Source organism: Lipophrys pholis, assembly GCF_963383615.2.
Source record: "Lipophrys pholis genome assembly, chromosome: 5".
NCBI lineage: Eukaryota > Metazoa > Chordata > Actinopteri > Blenniiformes > Blenniidae > Lipophrys > Lipophrys pholis.
This window is the reverse complement of record NC_137628.1, coordinates 8,314,004-8,336,665: the sequence shown is the minus strand read 5'-3', so window position 1 is coordinate 8,336,665 and position 22,662 is coordinate 8,314,004. Positions and strand designations below refer to the sequence as shown.

The 22,662-nt window shown below is 42.1% G+C and overlaps 1 protein-coding gene across 1 annotated transcript; it reads left to right on the top strand.

The window, feature by feature from the left end:
- Nucleotides 1-3,104: 3,104 nt before the first annotated feature.
- crybb1l2 (crystallin, beta B1, like 2) lies at nt 3,105-9,975 on the top strand (the record flags this gene model as incomplete). The annotated part of the gene is made up of 6 exons (XM_080462939.1): nt 3,105-3,259; nt 4,735-4,835; nt 5,193-5,311; nt 6,533-6,665; nt 6,776-6,918; nt 9,804-9,975. The coding sequence occupies exons 2-6, from the start codon at nt 4,740-4,742 to the stop codon at nt 9,973-9,975; spliced, it is 663 nt and encodes a 220-aa protein (XP_080319065.1). The 5' UTR covers nt 3,105-3,259; nt 4,735-4,739.
- Between the last annotated feature and the right edge of the window lie 12,687 nt (nt 9,976-22,662).

Below are 22,662 nucleotides of genomic sequence, written 5' to 3'. Positions count from 1 at the left end.
CCATCCAACCACCCCCACTCACTCTCACACAAAGGCAGATTGGGGTTCAGTGTCTTGCCCAAGGACACTTCAGCATGTAGGCAGGCAGAGATGGGAATTGAACCTGTAACATTGCGATTGGGAGACGACCGTTGTACCAACTGAGCCATGCCGCCTCAGTGATATATATACACATACGTGCACGGACATACATATACAAATTAACAAGGAAACTAGTAAATACATAAGGTATAAATAATGTCAATAAATAAATCTTTTGTACACCAGTGTCTCAGCCCGGCCTCCTCCCTATACTTAGTGAAAACCATTGTCTTGTATCGTTTTTTTGAGCTGGGCTGTGCTTGGACACTGCCGGTGTTCAGACTCCAATCCATTCCACAACCTCACTCCATATATTGAAAGACAAAATGATTTCAGAGTTGTGCGAAATCTCCCGTGTTTTAACTTTGAATCTATCCAGTTATAACCCCCGTCTCTGCTAAAAAACAAGTTTTGAATATTTGTAGAAATTTGATTGTTTATTGCTTTGTACATCATTTGAGCAGTTTTCAATTGTACCAGGTCAGTGAATCGGCAAAATGAACTAATTTGATTACTTTTGATATGTTGGTAATGTCATTTATATATAGCAAAAATTGTTTTGGACCCAATTGATTTCTGATTCGCTCGTTGAAACAAACCAGGGAGAGAGATGACATATTTTATTCACGTCTGGGGGGTTTCCAGGTATAGGGACAGATATTACTGTTGAAAAACCATTAGAAAGTGAATTTTGCATCACATGACCCCTTTTAGGATATACTAATGAGGATGTGAGATGTATGTAGAGGATGTACCAACATTCCTTGTTTGCATTTCCGTAGCGTTACATTTCATACTGCGCAGTATAAAGGAGGTTATTAACAGACTTGTTGATGGACCTTGAGCTCAATACAATTGAATGAAAACAGAACAACAGACTTTCCAGCCACATCTCACTGCTGGCGATAAAAGGAAGACATCGCTGCAATTTTAAAATGTGATCACATTTTTAAAGCATGTTGGAGAAGGTGATGAGAATTTAAAGAAGAAGAAGAGCAAACCAACTCCACAACATCTTCAACAGATTGAAATTCTTTATTAATGGGGGATTTCAACGCTCTCCAGTCACGAGTGTTTTTTACAAGAAGAGGACCTTGGTTCCTCCTTCAGATGGAAAACGAATATCGTGGAGAATTCGACGCATAAACACATGTGACCAAATGTTCTTCGATGTCAAGGATCCGAGGATGTCCCAACAGCCACTGGGAGTGATGTGCTCCGCTCCTTCATCCGGCCATTGACCTTACACAGATGCCAGCTTGAGTCTTAAACTCTGATTAAAATTCAGATTGAGAGGCACAGCTAAAGCCAAAAGATGAATAATTTCTCCTGGTTGCTCCCGCCTTCTTTCCTTCCCGTATCTGAAGCAGTGACACAGCTCATGTATGTGCTGAGGAAGTTTCTCATGGGTCAACGTTGCTCTCTGATTGAAGTCCTGGAAGTTTCAGCCTCAACATGATTAATCTGAATTTTCTTTTTCAAAAAGTGTGTTTTTCTATTTTCCCTTTAGACTTATATCTTCAACACTTGTCAAGCTTCTCGATTTGTAATTTTATGTGCAAATAGCCAATTGCAGCAATACCACCCCGAGTGGACACGTTAGGAATAGCAGTTACTTTCATGGAAATATTTCACATAATCTTTTCTCTATAAGGTTACAGCAGTTTGTGATGTCACCCTGCACTACTCGGTATCAGCACGTAGCCAAAGGCTCATAGTCATACTCGTCCACGAGAAAAGTGATATCAGTGGATCCCCAGGGCTAAACATTATGTTTATGTGCATTTTGGGCAGAATTCCTGCCATTTGTAAACATGATGACGATGCAGAATTCTGCTCATAATAATACCAAGGTTTGACTTTGTTCTGGAAAAACCTTTGTTCCTCTCAGTCTGTGCATCTAAACAAAAAATTCTATTATCGTATTTATCACAAGTGCACGTGTGTGTGTGTGTGTGCACATTGTCTCACAGTGCTACGTGTCTCTGTACCATGTCAATTATTTGTCCCAGCCGTTTGTCGAGCCCAAAGTTTGCCGACTTTAATCCAGTCACAGTTTGACCCTGGTTTGTATCCCTGGATTTGGTGTTTTGTTTCCCTTTGTGTGTATCTTTCTATTACTGGATTCCATCTGTGAGTTCTGAGTGTCAGGACTGGATATAAACAGCTAAAACCCAATCTGACTGTTTGGGCCCATTCCTCCAGCTCAGAAGAAGTTATTTTGATCAAACTTTAAGATAGAAATTATTTGATTTTGGTCAGTTTGACATTTTACAACATTGATTTCATGTTGTTTTAAGACTGACCAGGTTAATTCATTTCTGTAAAATTGCCTGGTAGGTATGAATGTGTGAGTCCTGTGTTGAACTCTGACCTGTGGAGGATGTAACTAGCTGATGGACTCCAAGTTTGTAAAAGACAGGGTTGGAGATCTGAGGTAAAATATGCTCTCTGTGAATACAGTCTAATCTCTATACTCTCTCCGACTTGGCTTTTCCCGCCTGTGTACCTCTGAATAAGAACCTCATGGGCTTCCCCTTTGCTGATAACACCCACCACAATATTTCACTCACCCACGCAAAAAAAAATTAATAAATAAGAGGCAGCAGGCTTTATTTGATAACCTCCTCCTCGTGTGATGAGGAGAGAGATTCAGGTTATTGTCCACACACACTCTTTGCTCACCCTGAGGTGCAGGTACATCCACATTATTGCTTCTCGCTGTTTATTGCTTCGCCCGTTGTTTGTCCCAGCGCCTCTTTATTACGGCTCTGAAGAGAACGGCGGTGAATAGTGTCGCGACAGCTTTAGAACCATTAGCCTGGTTGGAAATATGGTGAAGATACTACTCAGTGCAAGTCTCAATCTCCTGCTTCAGGGTTTTATGAAGCCGTTTAAAGCCAAACACACGCAGATTAATATTTTCTTGCTCATATTTGCCTCCTCTTTTGACCACGTCCTGGTCTGTGGCTCTCTTTCTATCCACCCGTCTCTCCCTCTGTCTCTTTGATGATTGAGTATTTCTATTCTGTGGGGGCTGTGAGCTCAGCGACTTTGTTTCTGTGTCCATAATCCCCCCTCTCTGGGCGCCAGCATATAAAAGCCCCGGGGGGCCCAGCGCACTCACACAGACCACCAGCCCCGAGTCTACTTCCTTTTCACGCACACACTGCCACAGGTAAGACAGTGGACAAACATATAGAAAAGACAAGGGAGAGGAGATGAGGCTGATTTGAGATGAGGCGAATCTTTCAATGTAAAATGTTGAATTTGTTGTTTGTCGCTTAGTTAGAATAAAAATAATTCAGAGTTAAAACTAGGAAGATCAGATCATGTTGGTTCAACAAATGCAGCAGTGAAATAGAATATTTGAGCTTTGAGATTATTACGTTTAACAGTTTTAACTTTTTGGTTGTATTTGCTCATGTTTTATGTAGAAATGTGATATTCTTTCGTATTTCCAGTGTCAGAAATCGCTGAAAATGCAGATTTGTCAGAGATGCTTTGAAAGTGTGTATGTCCGATTAGTTTTTGTGGAGTTCAATCTGTGTTTGGGTGTGAGCAGCAGTGGTACCATTGACCGCTTAACAAAAATTAGTCTAGAGGAGTGTCGTTTGGTTGTTTTTACTGTAATTTTAGCTTTTGCTCATCTTTTTTGGTTTCAAGTTTGATTTATTAATTTCACACAATGATTTCGAAGCAAATAATATAAAGATTGAGTTGAGTGAGTTCAGATTTCATTATTATATTGTTTGAAATGTTGTATTTGCAGAAACAACCGCACAAATTTGAACCTCTCGCTCTTCCAACACATTTTTTTTTTGTATGTTAGTGAACTTCATGTCTGCTCGAGGCCAAAATCAAAGACTGCTTCACAGATTGATCCATTTTGTTTTGAATACTGTTAAATTTTTGAAGTTTTCTCTCGAAATAGGATGTTTTCTAAATTTTTCTAGTGTCACACTTTTGTACAACAAAGTTTTTGTAAGGGACTGTGCTAGAAATACATCAGTACCTGATCAATGCTTTTTAATGTGAAGGTGAGTTTGAAAACTTTTTTTTGTGAGTGATTGCAGTTAGAATTGATTAAATAGCTATTTGCTATTGCACAAGGAGAGTAACGTTTGTTACTTTAGGATTTGGAACAAGGGCGAAGCTGTGTCAAACTAAATGTGTCATTCAGCGTGACAGTGACACACCTCTTCTGAGGAACTTAATTTGGCCAATTGTGCTGTAATTTCAGGCTTTGCTTAATTAAACCACAATAATTTGAGTTTACAACAACTTGTTAAAAAAGCCTTTATAAAGTTCATCAATAGATCTAAATGAGGCATTTGGAAGGTGAATTGAACTTTGAGATACTGTGAAATCTGGGTTGCAGGTTTTTCTCTGCCCCGATGTGTAGTTTCTAAAGTATGAAACTATAAAAGTCTTTTCTGCGTGGAGTTTGTGGGTTTTTCCTCCCACAATGTGAGCGTGTGTGCTTGTTTCTCCATCTGTACACCTGTACTGGATTTTCCCTGCTTATAGCTGGGATCAGCTCCAGCACAAAGATGCACTATTGATGGACGTTTCACCCATCTGCAGCAGTATTTGTTGTACAATCCTGTTACATGTGAGGACACTGAGCGTCTCCTCTTCTCTTTATTCCAGTCATCATGTCTGCCGGAGGAGAGAAATCCAAGTCTGCGTCCCAGACCGATGGGAAGGCAGGCCAGAACAAGATGTCTGAGATGGGCATGATGTCCTACAAGGTGCAGTACAAACATCCATGCACACAACTATATATGTAACAGATGATCAAATGTCCCTATATAGCTTTTTTTCACACGGCGAGGAGCAGGTGGCTGAACACCACTCTGACAGTTTACCTCCTGGGCCCATGTCTATGGCTGCAACCTGTTGGTCCTCGTATGTGAGTGATTGGGGTAGCTGCCAACAATCACTGACAGGAAAAACAACCGTGACAGGCTTCTGTGTTCGATCACTTTGTACGGAGCAGGCATTTGTACAGAACAATGCAGACACTTCTTGTTTGGAAAGTTATACGACGCTCTCTCCTTCTGTCTTGACTCTCTGACCTCCTCGCTCACTTCCTGTCTCTTGTTCAGATGTGCGTGTACGATCAGGAGAACTTCCAGGGTCGCTGCATTGAGATCAACAGCGAGTGCATGAACGTGTGTGACAAGGGAATGGACAAGGTGCGCTCCCTGCGTGTGGAATGTGGGCCGTAAGTAGTCAGATTGTGCTCCATGACGTAGACACCCACATGTTTAAGTACCCCACCCAGCACTCACAGTCCTCCGAGAGGAGAGCAGGTGGATTCTGAGCCTCGCCATTATGTGATCTTCTCACGCTTTGCATTCGAGGCGGCCGGCGGACGCTTTTATGCTGGGTGATTTGCACAAAGTGCAGCAGGAAAGCGAACTTCAGGCCCCAAACTGATAAAATAGAGCAAAACAGGGGTGTAGCGGAGATCAGGTTAATGCTGATGTGTATGATGTCATTGTGCCCCCAAACATTTCCTTTTTCAGAGAACAAGTAGGACTAAAAAAAGAAAAGCTTGTTTTTGGTCACAGTGCAGTGAGAAAGAACAACAGCAAAACCATCTATCCATCCATCCATCCATCCATCCATCCATCCATTCATCCATCCATCCATCCATCCATCCACCCATCCATCCATCCATCCATCCATCCATCCATCCATCCATCCATCCATCCATCCATCCATCTTTACCCAAATAACTAACCTAATTCAACCCAACTTTAAGCCTTAAACCATGAAACCCATGTGAACCAGTATCCGTACGGATGTACTGTTCTATGATTAAAGATATAAATATGTGACCACACACACATGCACAAATTTTTCCACACTTTTTATGAGGACTTTCCCTTCAGGTAATACATTTCGAAATTCCTCAACCTAAACTAGTAAGGAGTGAGACGCTGGACTATAGATTTATTCAGAATTTTATGTAGGATACTATATATTGGACCCCAAGTGGCTTGAATCATGTTCAGTTTAGAGTTTGCACCCCAATAATGAAACAATAGAAGACTACACACAGAGAGATGAGTGGAGTACGCTGTGAGAACGGGACAGAGATAACATGCAAACTTGCAGGATCAATCCAGTGGTAACAACATTAACCACAGTGCTGCCCTTAAGGCGTCACAAGGGAAACATTTAGGGTGGCCCTGCTGCACTTCTGTAAAGTTGGAGAAGTCACAAATAGCCTATTACACGAGCAATGTTCAAAACTTCAGCAAACAAGACGTTATTTATAGCTTCCATAATGCGTCAGCCTACAGAAATGGCCGGTCCATACTTGCTCACCAAAATTGATCCAGGCATACAATCGATGGCACGGCCTTTTTTCCCCCCAAAGAAATTCAATGGTCACCTTTCTTTCCCTTTGTTTCTTGTGACCTTTTGCCCTCTCAAGCTTCGTGGGCTTTGAGCAGATGAACTTCTGCGGTGAAATGTTCATCCTGGAGAAGGGCGAGTACCCCCGCTGGGACTCCTGGAGCAACTGCCAGAAGAACGACTACCTGCTGTCCTTCAGGCCTGTGCGCATGGTGAGCCCCACTGTGTGCTCCGTCCACTCAGCTGATCACATTTAAAGGTAGCGATCCCTCATCGCCACTATCATCTCCATCGTCATCACCGTGGCCTCTTTTCTTTGCAGGATCCCGAGAAGCACAAGATCTGCCTGTATGAGGTCGGAGAGTTCAAGGGCCGCAAGATGGAGATCATGGACGACGACGTTCCCAGCCTGTTTTCTTACGGTTTCACCGACAGAGTGGGCAGCATCATGGTCAGCTGTGGAACGTGAGTGGCGCACAACACACTGAACCCCCGAAAGCCCGTTTACACAACGCAAAACGTTTGCTGTGTTTTGGGGGAGACTGTTTTCACGACAGCGGTGCTCGGAGTCACTGAAAATGCAACTTTCAGAAAATAGTTCCCAAACTGCAACTTTTTGAAAATACTCTGTCTCCGTGGAAATGAGGGAAACACAACTTTCTGAAAACGCTTGGGCTCCGTGTCCATATAGATGGCGGAAATGCTGTTACTACTCCGGTCTCAGCATTGCCTTTTTCTCTGCTCTCAAGAAATTTGTTAGAAAAAAAATCAGTTTTCTTTAAAGATTTTCCCATTTGCTTGGTGGTTTGGCCTGATTGGAGCCTCTTGCAGGCCGGTTTTGAGCCACGGGCCTTATGTTTGACACCCCTGTTTTATTGTGTGGCCACTTTGAAAATGAATGTAGAGTCCAGGAGAGCTGTATAGACCTGTCACCTCTCTGCTTGTGAACCTTCTCACTCTTCTGACATGATTTTCTTCTATAACCGATCTCCAAAGTTGGTTGCTGGGATCCTATTTTCTGCTTGAACACTTTATAATCATTCCTATTCCTCTGAAGGAAGGACTAGTATTGCTTTAAAAAAGTACTTTTTGAATATATATTCAGTCGATGACTGACTGCGAGAGATCAGTGTCACTCTGGAAGCAACCAAAAAAATTAAAAATAAAAGCTAAGCGGCGCACACAGATAAAACCAACTGCCCTCCAGGACCTCCGACGCTCACTAATCAACACTTTATAAACAATTCTTTACGATCCAAACAACACTCAGGTGTGAAAAAGACACATTTCTTGCTTGTTGTTTGAAGAAGGGAACTAATTTAATGCAAACTTACTTTTCACACATCATTCTCATATTTTAGTTTTTACAGGATGAATGGAAAATGTGTTAAATCTCAATTAGTCAGCTTTGGAAGTGCGATAGTGCGGCGAGACAATATGATTCTGTAAACTCGTAGAGTTTATTACGTGCTACACCGTGAAATATGATGTCAGGAACACACTGATGGTATCTCCTGATACATGTGCAAGAATGACTTCATCCTGGACGTCATCTCTGTACATTATTGGTGTGAGCCAAGAATAAAGCTGTTGCTCCAGTGGCATTATCATGCAGGGAAACGGCTCTGTACCGAAGTTGATGGAAAATGTGGACGTAGTCCAACATTTGACCTCCTTGGGAATCTAAAAGCTAAGTGTTCAGTGCAGTGTTGGTGTCTCTTTGATCGCCTTGTAAGTTTTCTGGTACATTTCCATTGGTTGTTTGGGAAATTTGTGACTTTCCTCATCTGTGAACTCTTCTCTCCGTGTGACTTAAGACCACAGAATTTAACTCATGATACAAGATCCTGCCACCATGGACCCTTTTTTGTCTGGGATAGCAAAGTCACACGATATCTGGCCACTTCAACCGCTTTACACGTTCTGTCACTATTTTGCCACAACCTGCTTCTATTCGAAGTGGTTTCAGTGTGTATGCTTTGATGCATAATCCACACATAAAATCAGTTGAAGCACTTTGACATCATCTAGCAGGCTATTGTTAATTTTCATATCTAAATTTAAATACATTTTGAATACATGGTTTGTGCTGTTTTTGTAATGAAAACACACATGCAGGCAGAGAACAAAACGCTATAAACAATTAACAATGGGAGTACACGGACATTGGCATGGACAGACGACCAAATTAGATCGTTATTACGGTGACAAGGCTACCAGGGATTCAGCCGCTGGTTATCAAAGGGTAGTGCAGGCTTACCTTTCTGATGACAATAATAAATATGAACTATTCTAAAAAAAGCACTGTTTAGGAACAGGGTTTGATGTAAGTGTGATAGAAAAGGATGGAATGAAATAATAACGGTTATAAAAGGCGACTTGACAGATAACGGCATCTAACTATCACATGAAACCTTCACTTCATTTCAGTTTTATCTATAATGCACCAAATACAATACAGTCATCACTTTAACAGAGAAAAAAAACAAAAACAATTCCACATCTTTATTGTTTATTCAGTCCAGCAGCTTCCAACTATCTTCTATTGTCAAATGCATTTGGAAATGTTCAACCCATAATTACTACTTTGTGTGTGAGTGTAAAGACACATTGTGGTTGAAGCTCTGTGCATGAGGACTCAACCTCACACACTTTACGAACTCTGATATAAGTATATTTCCCTTTTCTTTTTGTCTCAGCCTTTAAACACGCTGAAGACCGCGCCTTTGTTCTTTCCAAAATTTCAAGCTTCCAGTGGTCCAATCGCACTCCTCTCGCCACTCTGCCTCTGCACCGGCTTCGTCAAGAAAAGTCTGGCCCCGTGCTCGGCTGCGTGTTTCAGTGCGTTTCTGCACCCTTGACGTCATTCTCGCACCAGGAGAAGCAGCAGCATAATCACCAAGTATCTGAGTGCTCTGAGTGTTTGTCTGCGGGCGAGTTCAGGAAGAGTTTTTTTATTTTTTTTTAAACTTAATCAGCAGCTAGTCGAGGGTGTCACGTACGTCAGCGGCTCGGCGTCTCTGCCTGTGTTGTCGGAGGTGTGGTGCTGCAAACACTGCCTTCTCCATCCCGTGATTGCTTTATTTTCAGAGCTCCCTGCTGTCTGCAGCAAACAGCTGCCCCATGTTGCAGACAGCATGATAAACAGATCGATGTCTGATTCGTTAGATGTTTATCCTCCCTGATTTCTCTGCATCTGTCCTCTCAGCATCTTTCTCATTTCTCACTTGCATGTTGCTCATCAGTCAACCTTGTGTTTATTTTTTTTTTTTTTACTTGAATACATTTTCTCTTTTGAATCATATCTAATGAAAGCCGCTTTCTCTCTGTCTCTCTCATTCCATCCACAGCTGGGTGGGTTACCAGTTCCCCGGCTACCGTGGCAGCCAGTACCTGCTGGAGAAGGGCGAATTCAGGCACTTCAACGAGTTCGGTGCTCGTTGCCCCCAGATGCAGTCCATCAGGCGTATTCGTGACATGCAGTGGCACCCACACGGCTGCTACACCATGTCCTCCAAGTGAAGCCCAGCGAGGGCGAGGAAGAGAGGGACCGGAGGAGAGGCGGAGGCCGAGGGCGAGCGCAGAGACGGAGGAGGGAGGGCAAAGAAGGAGAGGCGGAGGGAGAGGGTGTAACACTCTTCTAAAATCTCTCGGTGGTCTTAATGCAGCGTGGAGGGAGCGGAAAGGCACGTTATTATGAGCTGCAATCAAGTGACCAATGAGAAGTTCTACAAAGTTGAAGGGGAGATGATTACCACCGAGACTGGCTCTGATGATAAACTCTCCCTCCATTTTTGTTCTTCCTCACTCGCTGTCTCTTGCTCGTCAGCTCGCAGCTCCACACTCTCCTCTCTCTCCTCCCCTCCCTCCCTCTCTCCCCTCACGTACTTCTCTTCCGCATCCCATCGACGTCAGCCCTCACTCAGCCCCGACTGGGGAGGAGGAGAGGGGGGATTGAAGCACTGGTGTGGTTCTCTGTTTGTTTGTGACAACGAGAGACAAACCACCGCAGGACGAAACGAGTCAACCTGAAACCCAGAATAAAGCATCTCACATTCTGCAACACTTGAATTCATGTTTTATTTTAAATGGATGTCAGATATTCTTCCAGCAATAGACTGAACAGCCTTTCCTCGTTTAGTAAGACTCACAGACAAAACACGACACTGACACCGGAGCTGACAGTCATTAGGCTGAAGACGTACGAGCTTCAAGGTTTTACTCTGAGGGTTAATTCATAAAACACCACGAATCCTGAAGTCTGCAAAATGCTGATAATAGAAGACTTTCAGTTCATTTGGCACCAGGAGGAAGTGTGACGAAGGGCTTAACATTCAAACTGTGCTCATTCATTCGGATGTTCCTGAGGTATTTGACCATCCATTCACTAAAACAAAGCAAAAACATACGGATCTGTCATGTCAATTGTATATAGATTGTCTTATTATACCGTTTTACTAAAATGACTTTTAAACCTTTAACTTTAAACATACGTGAGGTGATTTGTTCGGGGAAGCGAGGGTGATCTATGAGAGGGCAGAATATAAACCTGGCCACGTTGAGGAGAAATGGAGGATATGTTAGACAAAAACGGATATGATCTGCTTGAAGGGAGCGACCCAAAGAGGAAAAACTGCAGTGACAATCGTAGCCAAATGGTTGAATATGAAGTGTGAAGTGGTGAGTGTTAAATGGACCCAAGATGCAGACTCACTGGTGCACTTGAAAACAGCACAAAGCACAAAACCAAGAACAATATCATGACAAAGTGCAGTTTCTTGAACTTAATGAAGCATTTCATAGCAGCAGCAGGTTGCTAGAGCCGATCCCGGCTAACTCTGCAAAGCAAAAGTACACCCTGGGCAGTTTTTTCAATCACAGACCAAACACAGAAACACAGAAACACAGAACACACACACACACACACACACACACACACACACACACACACACACACACACACACACACACACACACACACACACACACACACACACACACACACACACACACACACACACACACACACACACACACACACACACACACAGGCAATTGAGGTTTAATTAATCAGACATGCATGTTTTCAGACTGGGGAGGAAACTGGAGAAAATCCCTGCACATACAGGTAGAAGATGCAAACCGTGCAAGCCAGATTGCTTAATTATTGGAAAAAGGTAGTCTCAGTTTTTTTTTTTAACTAATGTAAAGTTGAGCTGATCCATTTGTTGCAGGGAAACATGTAGAGAATCTGCAATAACCAATCAAACAGACTTGTTTATGCAGCAAGTGAGTGTTTTTAATTTCTAAATGGTAAAAGTTACAGCTATTTTGCAGGACAAGAAATGCACCGAGACTATACTTTTTTAAAGGACAAGTACGGGTACGACAACTAACGTTTAGTAACTTGTCAATACGACTACAGATACAAGTATTTATTAAATGCCATAAAGCCTAATTCATACTCCATACGCAAACAATATGCAAAGGCTATGCATAACTGTGCACCACCGTCGCACAGCATCTATCGTAACAGTCCCTGCTGATTAAGTTGCTGGTGTTGAATGAACTTCCTGTACGAACTTTCGCCTCCTCCGGATATTTTAGCAAAACATAACTTACAGTCTGTCTTACTTTTGTCAGTCTCATAGATATTGAAGAATCTGCAGACATCGCTCCTCTCTCGTCTACTTGCGGACGACATTGCCGCATGACGTGACTCTATACTCGCCGGGTTGTATCGGGGAGCTTTTACGAGTAGGAGTACTCTGTGCAGTTCTGGACCCAATACTTGACATTGGAATCGCTATTGGTGCATTCCTGTGCACAACTATTAGCTCTGAAAATATCCCTGGATCCTCAACCATCCAGTCCCCAGACAAAGTGCATTGTGGGTAATCACTGCACCAAAGTTTAACCTGTAAATACATCTCCGGTGGGCCACACAGTGGTTTAGTGCTGAGGAGGATGAAGCATTATAGACGATAAATGGATGAAAGGACTTCACTGGTTTAGTATTAATATTCATATTTGGTGTTTATTGTATAAATGATGTTAAAGTTTCCCGTAACAGCTGTTCTACAGATTCATCAACACAATATACCAAATTTGACAAAATGCTCCAAGTAATACTGAAAAGTTTCATTTCATCATAGCAAAGTTAAAGTACTTGAAACATGTTATTGAACCTAAAACTCACAAAATAGACTTTGAAGATGTTACAAAACTCTTTCTTGGTCTGAAAGTAGATTCAAAGTGACACCTACAGCATGACATAAGTGCATATGTGAGCTAAAGGGTTAACTTTCCACATGAACCTGCAGGCCGACTTGTTCCTGTGACATTGTGACTGAATTCTATTAAGAACTCTTACACAAGTGTGACCTGGATCTGAAAAACGACAGAAACACAGCAGATTTTTTCATGTTATGCCAAAGAATGTCTGTATCCAGCTATTAAAGTAAAAAAAAAGTAATCTCTTAAGATTTAACCGTTGATGTGTGACTAGTGACTAATAATCCACGAAGCTCTAAACTTTCCCCTTCATTTGAGCAAGCTGCACACTCAGTTCAGTGGGTTTTCTCTCACTTTCATCATCAAACGTAGAAGTGAAGTACTATTTTCCATTCATCACGTAGCCGTCATTTTTTTCTTATCCAACATGTATCACAGGAAGGAAGTCAACGTATCAGGAACAAGACATTAAATGAGTAAACTCACAACACCCAACATAAAAACTCAAATGAATGGAAATGCAAAACACTACAAATGAGAGAAAACACTACCAAATCCAAAAGAACACAACTATTTCTATTTGGTAGTGTTTTTTGAATTTGGTAGTGTTTTGCACTTCCAAGCCACCATACATGAAAACCTAAAACTCAGATTGTTCACCAGAGTTGTCAACTGTGAAATTCAACCTGCAGTATAAGTGATGTTAAAAGTAAAGAAGCACCGGTTCTGAAAGGTACAAAAGTATACAGGATTATTATTATTATTATTTTTTTTTTTTTATGTAATTGACACAAGACGTGTTTTTTAAGGCATCTTGAACCTTTTCTTAGTGACGGTGGTGGAAGGTCACATGCACATACATTCATACCTGCACACGCAAATTATAAATACTGTTATTCAATTCTAACTATGTGGACACAGCAGCTTAATCATTAGCAATGATCCAGAATCAGGATTCAACTTGGGAATCATCTAAAATGCTTTGATTTTCATTAAAAAAACTTTAATCTTGGAAATGGAAGTAAGTCTTCACATTCAACCTTGACTTCATTCATCTGAAATTGTCTTGCTGTGGCTTCAGTGGGAACCAATGTTACCATCAGCTGCTTTGAGTTTTTTATTTTAAGATCGCCGTCAAAGAGGTTAAAGCCCCATTTACACAACATTTCCAAGTGAAAATTTTAAAATTTCGCTGTCTTTTACGAGTGCGTTTACATGACAATGGCAGTCGGAACCACTGTAAATGCAACTTTCTGGGAACGGCTCCCAAAGTGGAGCTTTTTGAAAACGCTGTGTGAATGGAGGAGACGTTGCTACTGCGCATGTGCACCGCGGCCTTAGTAAATAGTTGTTCATGACGAACAATAACAACAATGCTTGCCTCCTTGTCCATATTGAGAGCCTCTGCACAGGTGTGTGTGTGTGGTTTCATTACAAAAACAATGAACAGCGCCAACGTATGGCCTGGCATGTAACTACATTGTTTTCAGTGTTTCTGCCGTTAATGTGGAAGCGGACATCCTGTTAAAAAACGTTGTCGTGCAAATGTCAAACTTTTCTGAGAAGAAAACACAAAAACAATGACTTTTCACTTGAAACTTTGTCGTGTAAACGAGGCCTAAAGCAAGTTAAAATGGTCAAATATCCTCTGTCGCCAGCTTCTTCAGGTGTTCGCACCAAACAAACCCTGAGTTGGGTCCACTGTGAAAGTAAATTCAGCTCCAGAGCGGTTGTATCCTCACAGCTGATCATCTCATCTGGACTTTTCTTGTTTTCCTGATGTTGTTTTGACTTCTTTATACAATGTTAAGATGTGTGTATTTGATTCATCCGGCAAAGGATGTTTAGCACTGAAATGTGCTGCATAGGTAAAGTCCATTTAGCATTAGTAGGAAGTAGGAAGTAGGACTGTTTGGGACCCAAACTGTCCAAATTCCAGTCAGACATCTCACCGATGACTCATTAATAATAATATAATGATAATAATATAATCTCAATATTAACTTTTGAGCATTTGGAGGTCATTTTCATCTTCAGTCACTCAGCAGAGACACAGATTGAATTTGTACTGATGGAAAAAATTGGTTACCTGTGAATAGGAAGAAGAAGAAGAAGAAGAAGAAGAAGAAGAAGAAGAAGAAGAAGAAGAAGAAGAAGAAGAAGAAGAAGAAGAAGAAGAAGAAGAAGAAGAAGAAGAAGAAGAAGAAGAAGAAGAAGAAGAAGAAGAAGAAGAAAGAAAAGAACTCCATCTCTGCGAGCATTGTACTCAGCCCAAAGCAGCACATTATGTTTTACAGTTTTCTGTGACGAATGCTTTCATGCATTATTTATTTATCCTGCTAACCAAATTCAATCCTGATGGCCAGTGTGGTGAAAATGTCAGCACCAAAATAGACGAGTCAGTTTTTATCACATAAAGTATGAGCAATTATGAAATACTTCCCTGATCAAATATTCAGAAGTAAGACATTCTGTGGTTTGTAATGCAATCTGCACATTCAGTGCGCTCGATGTGGTTCATCCCGAAACGTCATCCCGACTGTGATGCGATGTGGTGATCAGACTTTTATAGAACAGCAGTTTCAAATGGCTGAAAGTGCTTTGAAATCGTGCAAATGCAATAAAGGAGGTTTCAGTAAAGTGCATTAGAGTAGTACTCCATCATTGTTTACCCAGAAATGATAGCTACAGTAAATAGATATGATTCATCATGCCTGCTGACCTTTAAACCAGTACACACACACACACACACACACACACACACACACACACACACACACACACACACACACACACACACACACACACACACACACACACACACACACACACACACACACACACACACACACACACAAAAAGGTTAATCAATCTGTCTTTCTTGCCAAAATATAATCAGTGACATCATCACAGAGGTGCTGTTTTAATTGATGGTGGACCAACTAGTGTGGATAAATAAGTAATTTCAACATCTTGAGCTGTAAGATGAGTTAATTCTGCCGGCTGACCTGCAGTTTTCTAACTAAACGCATTCATACTTTTAAGAAAAAAAAAAACTATTGATGTTTGTTTACAGGATGTTGTAGACATCCTACTGCAATGGAGGATTAACATCTTCTTTGATCCTGCACCGAGCGCACCATGAGCTTTCAACGTTGGACATAATAAATCTACATCTTCACACTTTTTTTTCTTCTTTTGACTTCTTAACTTGTAAAATACACACGTATTTACTGGCAACACCATTCCTCCCTCTGAAGGTAAACGACTCTGCAACGCCATGATGGCTGAAGGAGATGTCTTCCCCAATCGGACTCAGCCGCTTTGAACGCCTCGACTTTTGGTTCTTCTGCCTAAAGGGTCACATGAAATTAGCATTAGTGGTGAAAAGATCAAGATCAGGTCATGAAATATGAGGCGAGCTTTCACCGTGGCTCTCGGCAGTCAATCGGCGAGCTTAAAATTCTGTTGGCGGAGTGCCTAACGCCAGTTTGAAGCTGGAGTTTATGTTTTGAAGGAGGTTAATAATTTATCGGTGCTGCATTTGAAATGAGTTCAGTCTGCGATTTTGGGTCAGTGTTAGAAGTTAGACGTTACCCGCGGTTCACGGTGCAGTGTTTCGTCTGGGTTGCAACAACAACACCTTGTTAATTTGACGCAGCTGCGCTTCATTCATGCTGGCGTCTTTGCTTTAACAAAGAAGAGCGGTGGGCACTGTGGCGTTTGAAATGCAGTCTGTTTTCTTTTTTGGTTTCACTCCTGAGTTTTCGGTATATTCAGGCCCCGTTCACCCAAAGGCTTTATGTAAATATGCATCGTTTTTGCTTTCTGACAACGAGCAGAAACACTGAAAATGGTGTAGTCAGCATGCCAGGCCACGACTTGGTGCTGTAGTTTGTTTTTGTGTAATGGAGTCACACAAAAGTGCCACCTTGGGAGACATTTGTTCCTGTGTAAACGGGTGAAAGCGACACTTTCGAGAAACAACATCGTCTGCAAAGAGCAGAAACCTCACCCTCTGGATTCACTTTGGTGAACTTAAACGCTCACCTTCAACATGTATCACACATGTATCACACCAAATATATAGTTCTGTAGATGTTTTGTAGAGGCTAGGATCCAGTTTGTCCTTCTTTCCTGTTTCTTAAGGAAAGAACTGCTCACTTTCAACCTGATAAATCTCTGCTGACTGGAGAAAGAGATCAGTGTTAATCAGTTCACCAGCCAGTGGTCATAATATTACGGCTGAGAGCCTCTTTGCAAATGTTTTTGCGATAAAATATAGAAATAAAAGGTGAGAAATGTGTAAATGAGTTCTTTTTTTTTCTTTGAAATTCAATTATAGCCACAAAGAAGATCTCTGCATTTCATTCACCAGGAATAAGTGAAAGCTTTCTCTTTTCACCTCAGATAGTATCAGGAGCTGCTTTTGTAACCAAGGCTAAAGGTTTTCTGACTTTACTTTAATATGTGATGATGCACAGCTTCAGCAACTCCCCTCATTATTTTTTCAGCCCGCCTACTTAAAAATCCTGCCTGCGTCTTAGAAAACGACGTGGAAACTCAATTTTATCTGAACAGATTCCCTTGATGTCCCAGTCCCGAAATACCTCCCGCACTGAGTTTGGGTGGAACCAAACCAACCCAGGCAGGTGAGGGCTCGCTCGACCTGTCACACACACACCACCCGGTTCAGTCTGAAGCGATTAATATGTCTGGATGAGACACCTACAAGGTGCTGTGAGCCTTCCTCACTATGCAGTTAAATATGGATCGGAGGAGTATTGACGTCAGACTGACACACACACACACACACACACACACACACACACACACACACACACACACACACACACACACACACACACACACACACACACACACACACACACACACACACACACACACACACACACACACACACACACACATTTATTTCCAGCCCTGCTTCTGATGTCACGCTGTGAATTGGGACTGCCTCGGCAGCAGGGCATTATGGGATAGCTTGTAGGAGCTTAATGATTCCTTGAGGTGCAATACTGCTAAATAATGAGTAGAGAGAGAGAGAGAGAAGGAAACACACACAAGCAAACACACCCACACACACACACACACACACACCCACCCACCCACCCACCCACACACACACACACACACACACACACACGCACACGCACGCTCAATCTCCACCACATCAAAACTCACTCACGGTGAGGATTAACCATCATGTTCTGATTGGCTGCTCAGAGAGAATGTCCTTTAACCGTGTTTGAAATATCTTCTCCAATGTATTAGAAACCGATGAGAATTTGACGCATTTGTTTTTCCTCATCTGATTTGTTAAATCTGCGGTGAAAGAAGATTGAGGTACTCCAGGCATTTACCTCACTCTGTGTAGGATAAATTGGCTTCACATAGCAACGAGCAACAAACATAGATTTTCATTTTGCGCTCCTTCACTTTGGATGCCTATAGGGTGGTAATTTAATTGGACGGAATGTGAGGAGATGGGACGTCTCAATGAACCAAAGTCATTAAAGAGACTGAATTAAAGTGATAAGAGAACTAATTAGAAATGAAGTAAAATACTGAGAGATGCATAAACAAACCAAAAAAATGCAATACAAATATTTTGAAAAATAAGGGTTCATGATTGGTCTGGTCCATTTGGGTTCAAAATCAATAAAAAAAATTATGGAAAAAACCCAACAGCAATAAGAGCAGTTACAAAGATAATGCTGTTAATGACATCAGATTCAAAACTGGCCTAAAGGATGAGACTCAATCAGTGAAACATCCGTAATGAAGCTCAAGGTGGGTAAAGTGGATTCTACTCCTTGTGACTCAGTTCAGTTTTAGTTACACAGCGGCGATTGCAATGTGGCAGTTTTAAAAAGAAACCCCTCCCAAAATCCCCCAGGGGGAATCGTAGGAGACAGCGAAGAGGAAAAACCGCCTCTACACCCGGAAACTTCTTTACAATAAGGCCTCGTTTCCACGACAACGTTTCAAGTGAAAACGCATCGTTTTTGCGTTTTAATTCCAGAAATGGTTCATGTTTACACTGCAACGTTTTGAAAATTATGTTCGTTTACATGGAAAGGGCAGAAACTCTGAAAACGATGTAGTTGACATGCCGGATCACGAGTTGGTGCTGTTGGCTGTTTTTGACAACCAAGTTGAATTGCTATTGTCAACTATGAAACCACCAAGTCCCAGGAGAATAATCGACTAGTAGCATATTTTGGGAGCAGCTTTTTTCCAAAAGTTGCATTTTCAGTGGCTCTGAGCAGTGGCGGATTTTGCTATGGGCAATGTGGGCAAGCACCCAGGGAGCAATCTATGAGGAGGCGCACCTTGTATGAGAGGGGAAAGAATTGCTATACCAGAAACTAATAGAGTTACACGAACCTGCCCTCCACCGTGTCAGATAAGGCTTTTTGGCGCTCACGTGTGAGTGCAGAGAAGAACTGTGATTTTTCCAGGCCAACGTGTTCAAAAGAAGCTTCATTGGGTGCAAACAAGTCCAACCGGGCAACATCACTTGCGGTCAGCTTGCGGTCAGCTGCTACCTGCACTGATCGTGTCAGAGCGGGAAGGTTGCCATTATTTGAGATGCGTGCCGCATGCTGAATGAAGGATGGAAAATGAACAGGTCAGTGCCCAGGTCAGAAAAAGGAGAGAACACGAAAAGAAAAGGACAAAATAAAAAGGTATGCATTATGCTTTCATGTCATCTCTATGAAGATTTCGTATGCAATGAAGCAGACAGCCACAACTCAATGTGAATTAGTGTGTTTATTGGCAGAGCCGCTTTTGCAGGAGCTTAAGAACTTGCCTGACTTACCATCAAAGTCCATGAGTCAGCTTGAGCCACTGACATTTATTCATGAAAATCAGCTAATAGAAATTGAGGCAGAAAGAAGTTTTACAAAGCTGAAGCTCATTAAAACCTGAGGTCCACCATGTCAAGGGAAATTCTTACTGGCCTTGCCACCTTCAGCATAAACCAAACAATTGGGCATCACATTTCATGTGGTGATGTAATTGATGATTTTGCATTTAGGAAGACCAGAGAGGTCAGAATCTAGGTAAGAGTTTTGCCAGTTTTGTAGGAAATGTCGTGTGTTTCGACCCCCGGCTGGCTCAGTTGGTAGAGCACGAGACTCGCAATCTCAAGGTAGTGGGTTCATGTCCTACGCCGGGTGCCACCTTCCCGTGGGCTCACCACCCGCAGAAAAGGTTCTTAATGGTTGCAACGTGATCTGGGTGGCAGTGCTTACCCGGAAACGGATAAACGGGAGAAACTGGATGTTGTGTGTTTCCTGCACATATGTGCAATTAACCCAGAGTACAAAACAAGCCAGGTCCACTGGCTCAGAGCACCATTGTCAGTAAACAGGGCCTAAGGCTGAAAGGTGGCGGCTTTCATCTGCAGAGGATGAAGTTAGAGAATGGAATTGTATTTATAAATTAAATTTCATTTAATTTAATTAGACACATACAATCAGGGATTATGACTTGTGTATGAATATGTGAATACAGTCGCGGCCAAAAGTTTTTAGAATGACACAAATATTACATTTTCACAGGGTCTGCTGCTTCAGGGTTTTTAGGTGTTTTTGTCACAGGTCTCTACTGTATACTGAAATATAATTACAATGATTACAAGTTTCATAAGTATCAAATGCTTTTATTGACAATTACACTGAGTTCATGCAACAAGTCAATATTTGCAGTGTTGACCCTTCTTTTTTAAGACCTCTGCAATTGTCACTGGCATGCTGTCAATCACCTTTTGGACCAAATCCTGACTGATGGCAGTCCATTCTTGCATAATCAATGCTTGGAGTTTGTCAGAATTTGTGGGTTTTTGTTTGTCCACCTGCCTCTTGAGGATTGACCACAAGTTCTCAACGGGATTAAGATCTGGGGAGTTTCCTGGCCATGGACCCAAAATCTTTATGTTTTGTTCCCCGAGCCATTTAGTGATTACTTTTGCTTTATGGCAAGGTGCTGGAAAAGGCATTGTTCATCACCAAACTGCTCTTGGATGGTTGGGAGAAGTTGCTCTTGGAGGATGTTCTGGTACCATTCCTTATTCATGGCTGTGTTTTTAGGCACGATTGTGAGAGAGCCCACCCCCTTGACTGAGAAGCAACCCCACATATCAATCGTCTCAGGATGCTTTACTGTTGACATGAGACAGGACTGATGGTAGCGCTCACCTCGTCTTCGCAGAACAAGGTTTTTTCCAGATGCCCCAAACCATCGGAAAGGGGATTCATCAGAGAAAATGACTTTACCCCAGTCCTCAGCAGTCCAATCCCTGTACCTTTTGCAGAATATCAGTCTGTCCCTGATGTTTTTGTCTGGAGAGAAGTGGCTTCTTTGCTGCCCTACTTGACACCAGGCCTTCCTCCAAAAGTCTTTGCCTCACTGTGCGAGATGCACTCACGCCTGCCTGCTGCCATTCCTGAGCAAGCTCTGCACTGGTGGTGGCACGATCCCGCAGCTGAAACAACTTTAGGAGACAGTCCTGGCGCTTGTTGGACTTTCTTGGGCGCCCCGAAGCCTGTTTGGCAACAACTGAACCTCTCTCCTTGAAGTTCTTGATAATCCGATAGATGGTTGACTGAGGTGCAATCTTACTAGCTGCTTTAAACTTCCCTGTTAGGCCCTTTTTGTGTAATGCGATGATGACTGCACATGTTTTCTTGCAGGTAACCATGGTTAGCAGAAGAAGAACAATGATGTCAAGCACCATCCTCCTGTTAAAGTGTCCAGTCTGTTATTCTAACTCAATCATGACAGATTGATCAACACCCACACCTGTGGTAACGGAGGAATCATTGAAATGATGTTCGCTGGTCCTTTTGTGGCCGGGCTGAAACGCAGTGGAAATGTTTTTTGGGGGATAAAGTTCATTTTCAAGGCAAAGAAGGACTTTGCAAGTAATGGCAGTTGAGCTGATCACTCCTCATAACATTCTGGAGTATATGCAAATTGCCATTATAAAAACTGAAGCAGCAGACTTTGTGAAAATGAAATATTTGTGTCATTCTCAAAACGTTTGGCCACGACTGTACTGTGGGGACAAAAATGGACGCCCCCAAAAAATCACAAAGTTTACACGTAACAAGTCAGAAATGCCACGAATCTCAATTCCTGGCCTCAGATCTCGATTTTGACCTAAATTATATGATTCAGGGAAGAGGCTTCATGTGCCGTCACAGATCTGTGACGACCTGTTATCATTTGTTACAATTATTAGCACAAAATGGTTGTGAATCATCACAAGTCATTGCGCACGGTCACCAATATTGTTCCACGCTGCTGCTTGCAGCTGTGATGAATGTTGTGAATGTGCCGTCATGCCACGCTGTCATGAACCCAAACCATCAAGAACACGTTACGTTTGCTGTCACGCTCTATTACGCATCACAACGCATCACAATTAATCGAGACGTTTAGTTGCAAATTTCACGCACTGATGTGCCCATTTAAGAACCCTATTCAGGTCCGTTACGTCACATAAAGAATGCCAGGAATGTGCCAGGAATGACGGAAAAATCATATTTGTAATACATCGTGCCTGTGTGTGAACCCTGCATTGGTTTTCTTTTGCATATGGATAATATGGCAGATTATTTTAAGGTGCTTTCCAGTTTGGACCATTGTGGTATATACCAAAACTAGTACATTTTAGTTTCTTATATTTCCCTTTCAGAAGCTGTTTATTCCTAGTATTATGATGGTGAGTACAATGGAATGAGTTTGCACAATCTAATATTTGACCTGTTACATAATACATGTGTTGTGATGAAAAATTCTGGGAAGTCTGGGAAGAAAATTCACACAGCAACAATTCAAACATCCAAATTCCACACAGAAAATTGGGAGTCAAACCGGGGATCCTTTCACTGTGAGGCCTGAGTACTGATCAACACTCCACCATCTAGCCTGTCCTTTCTT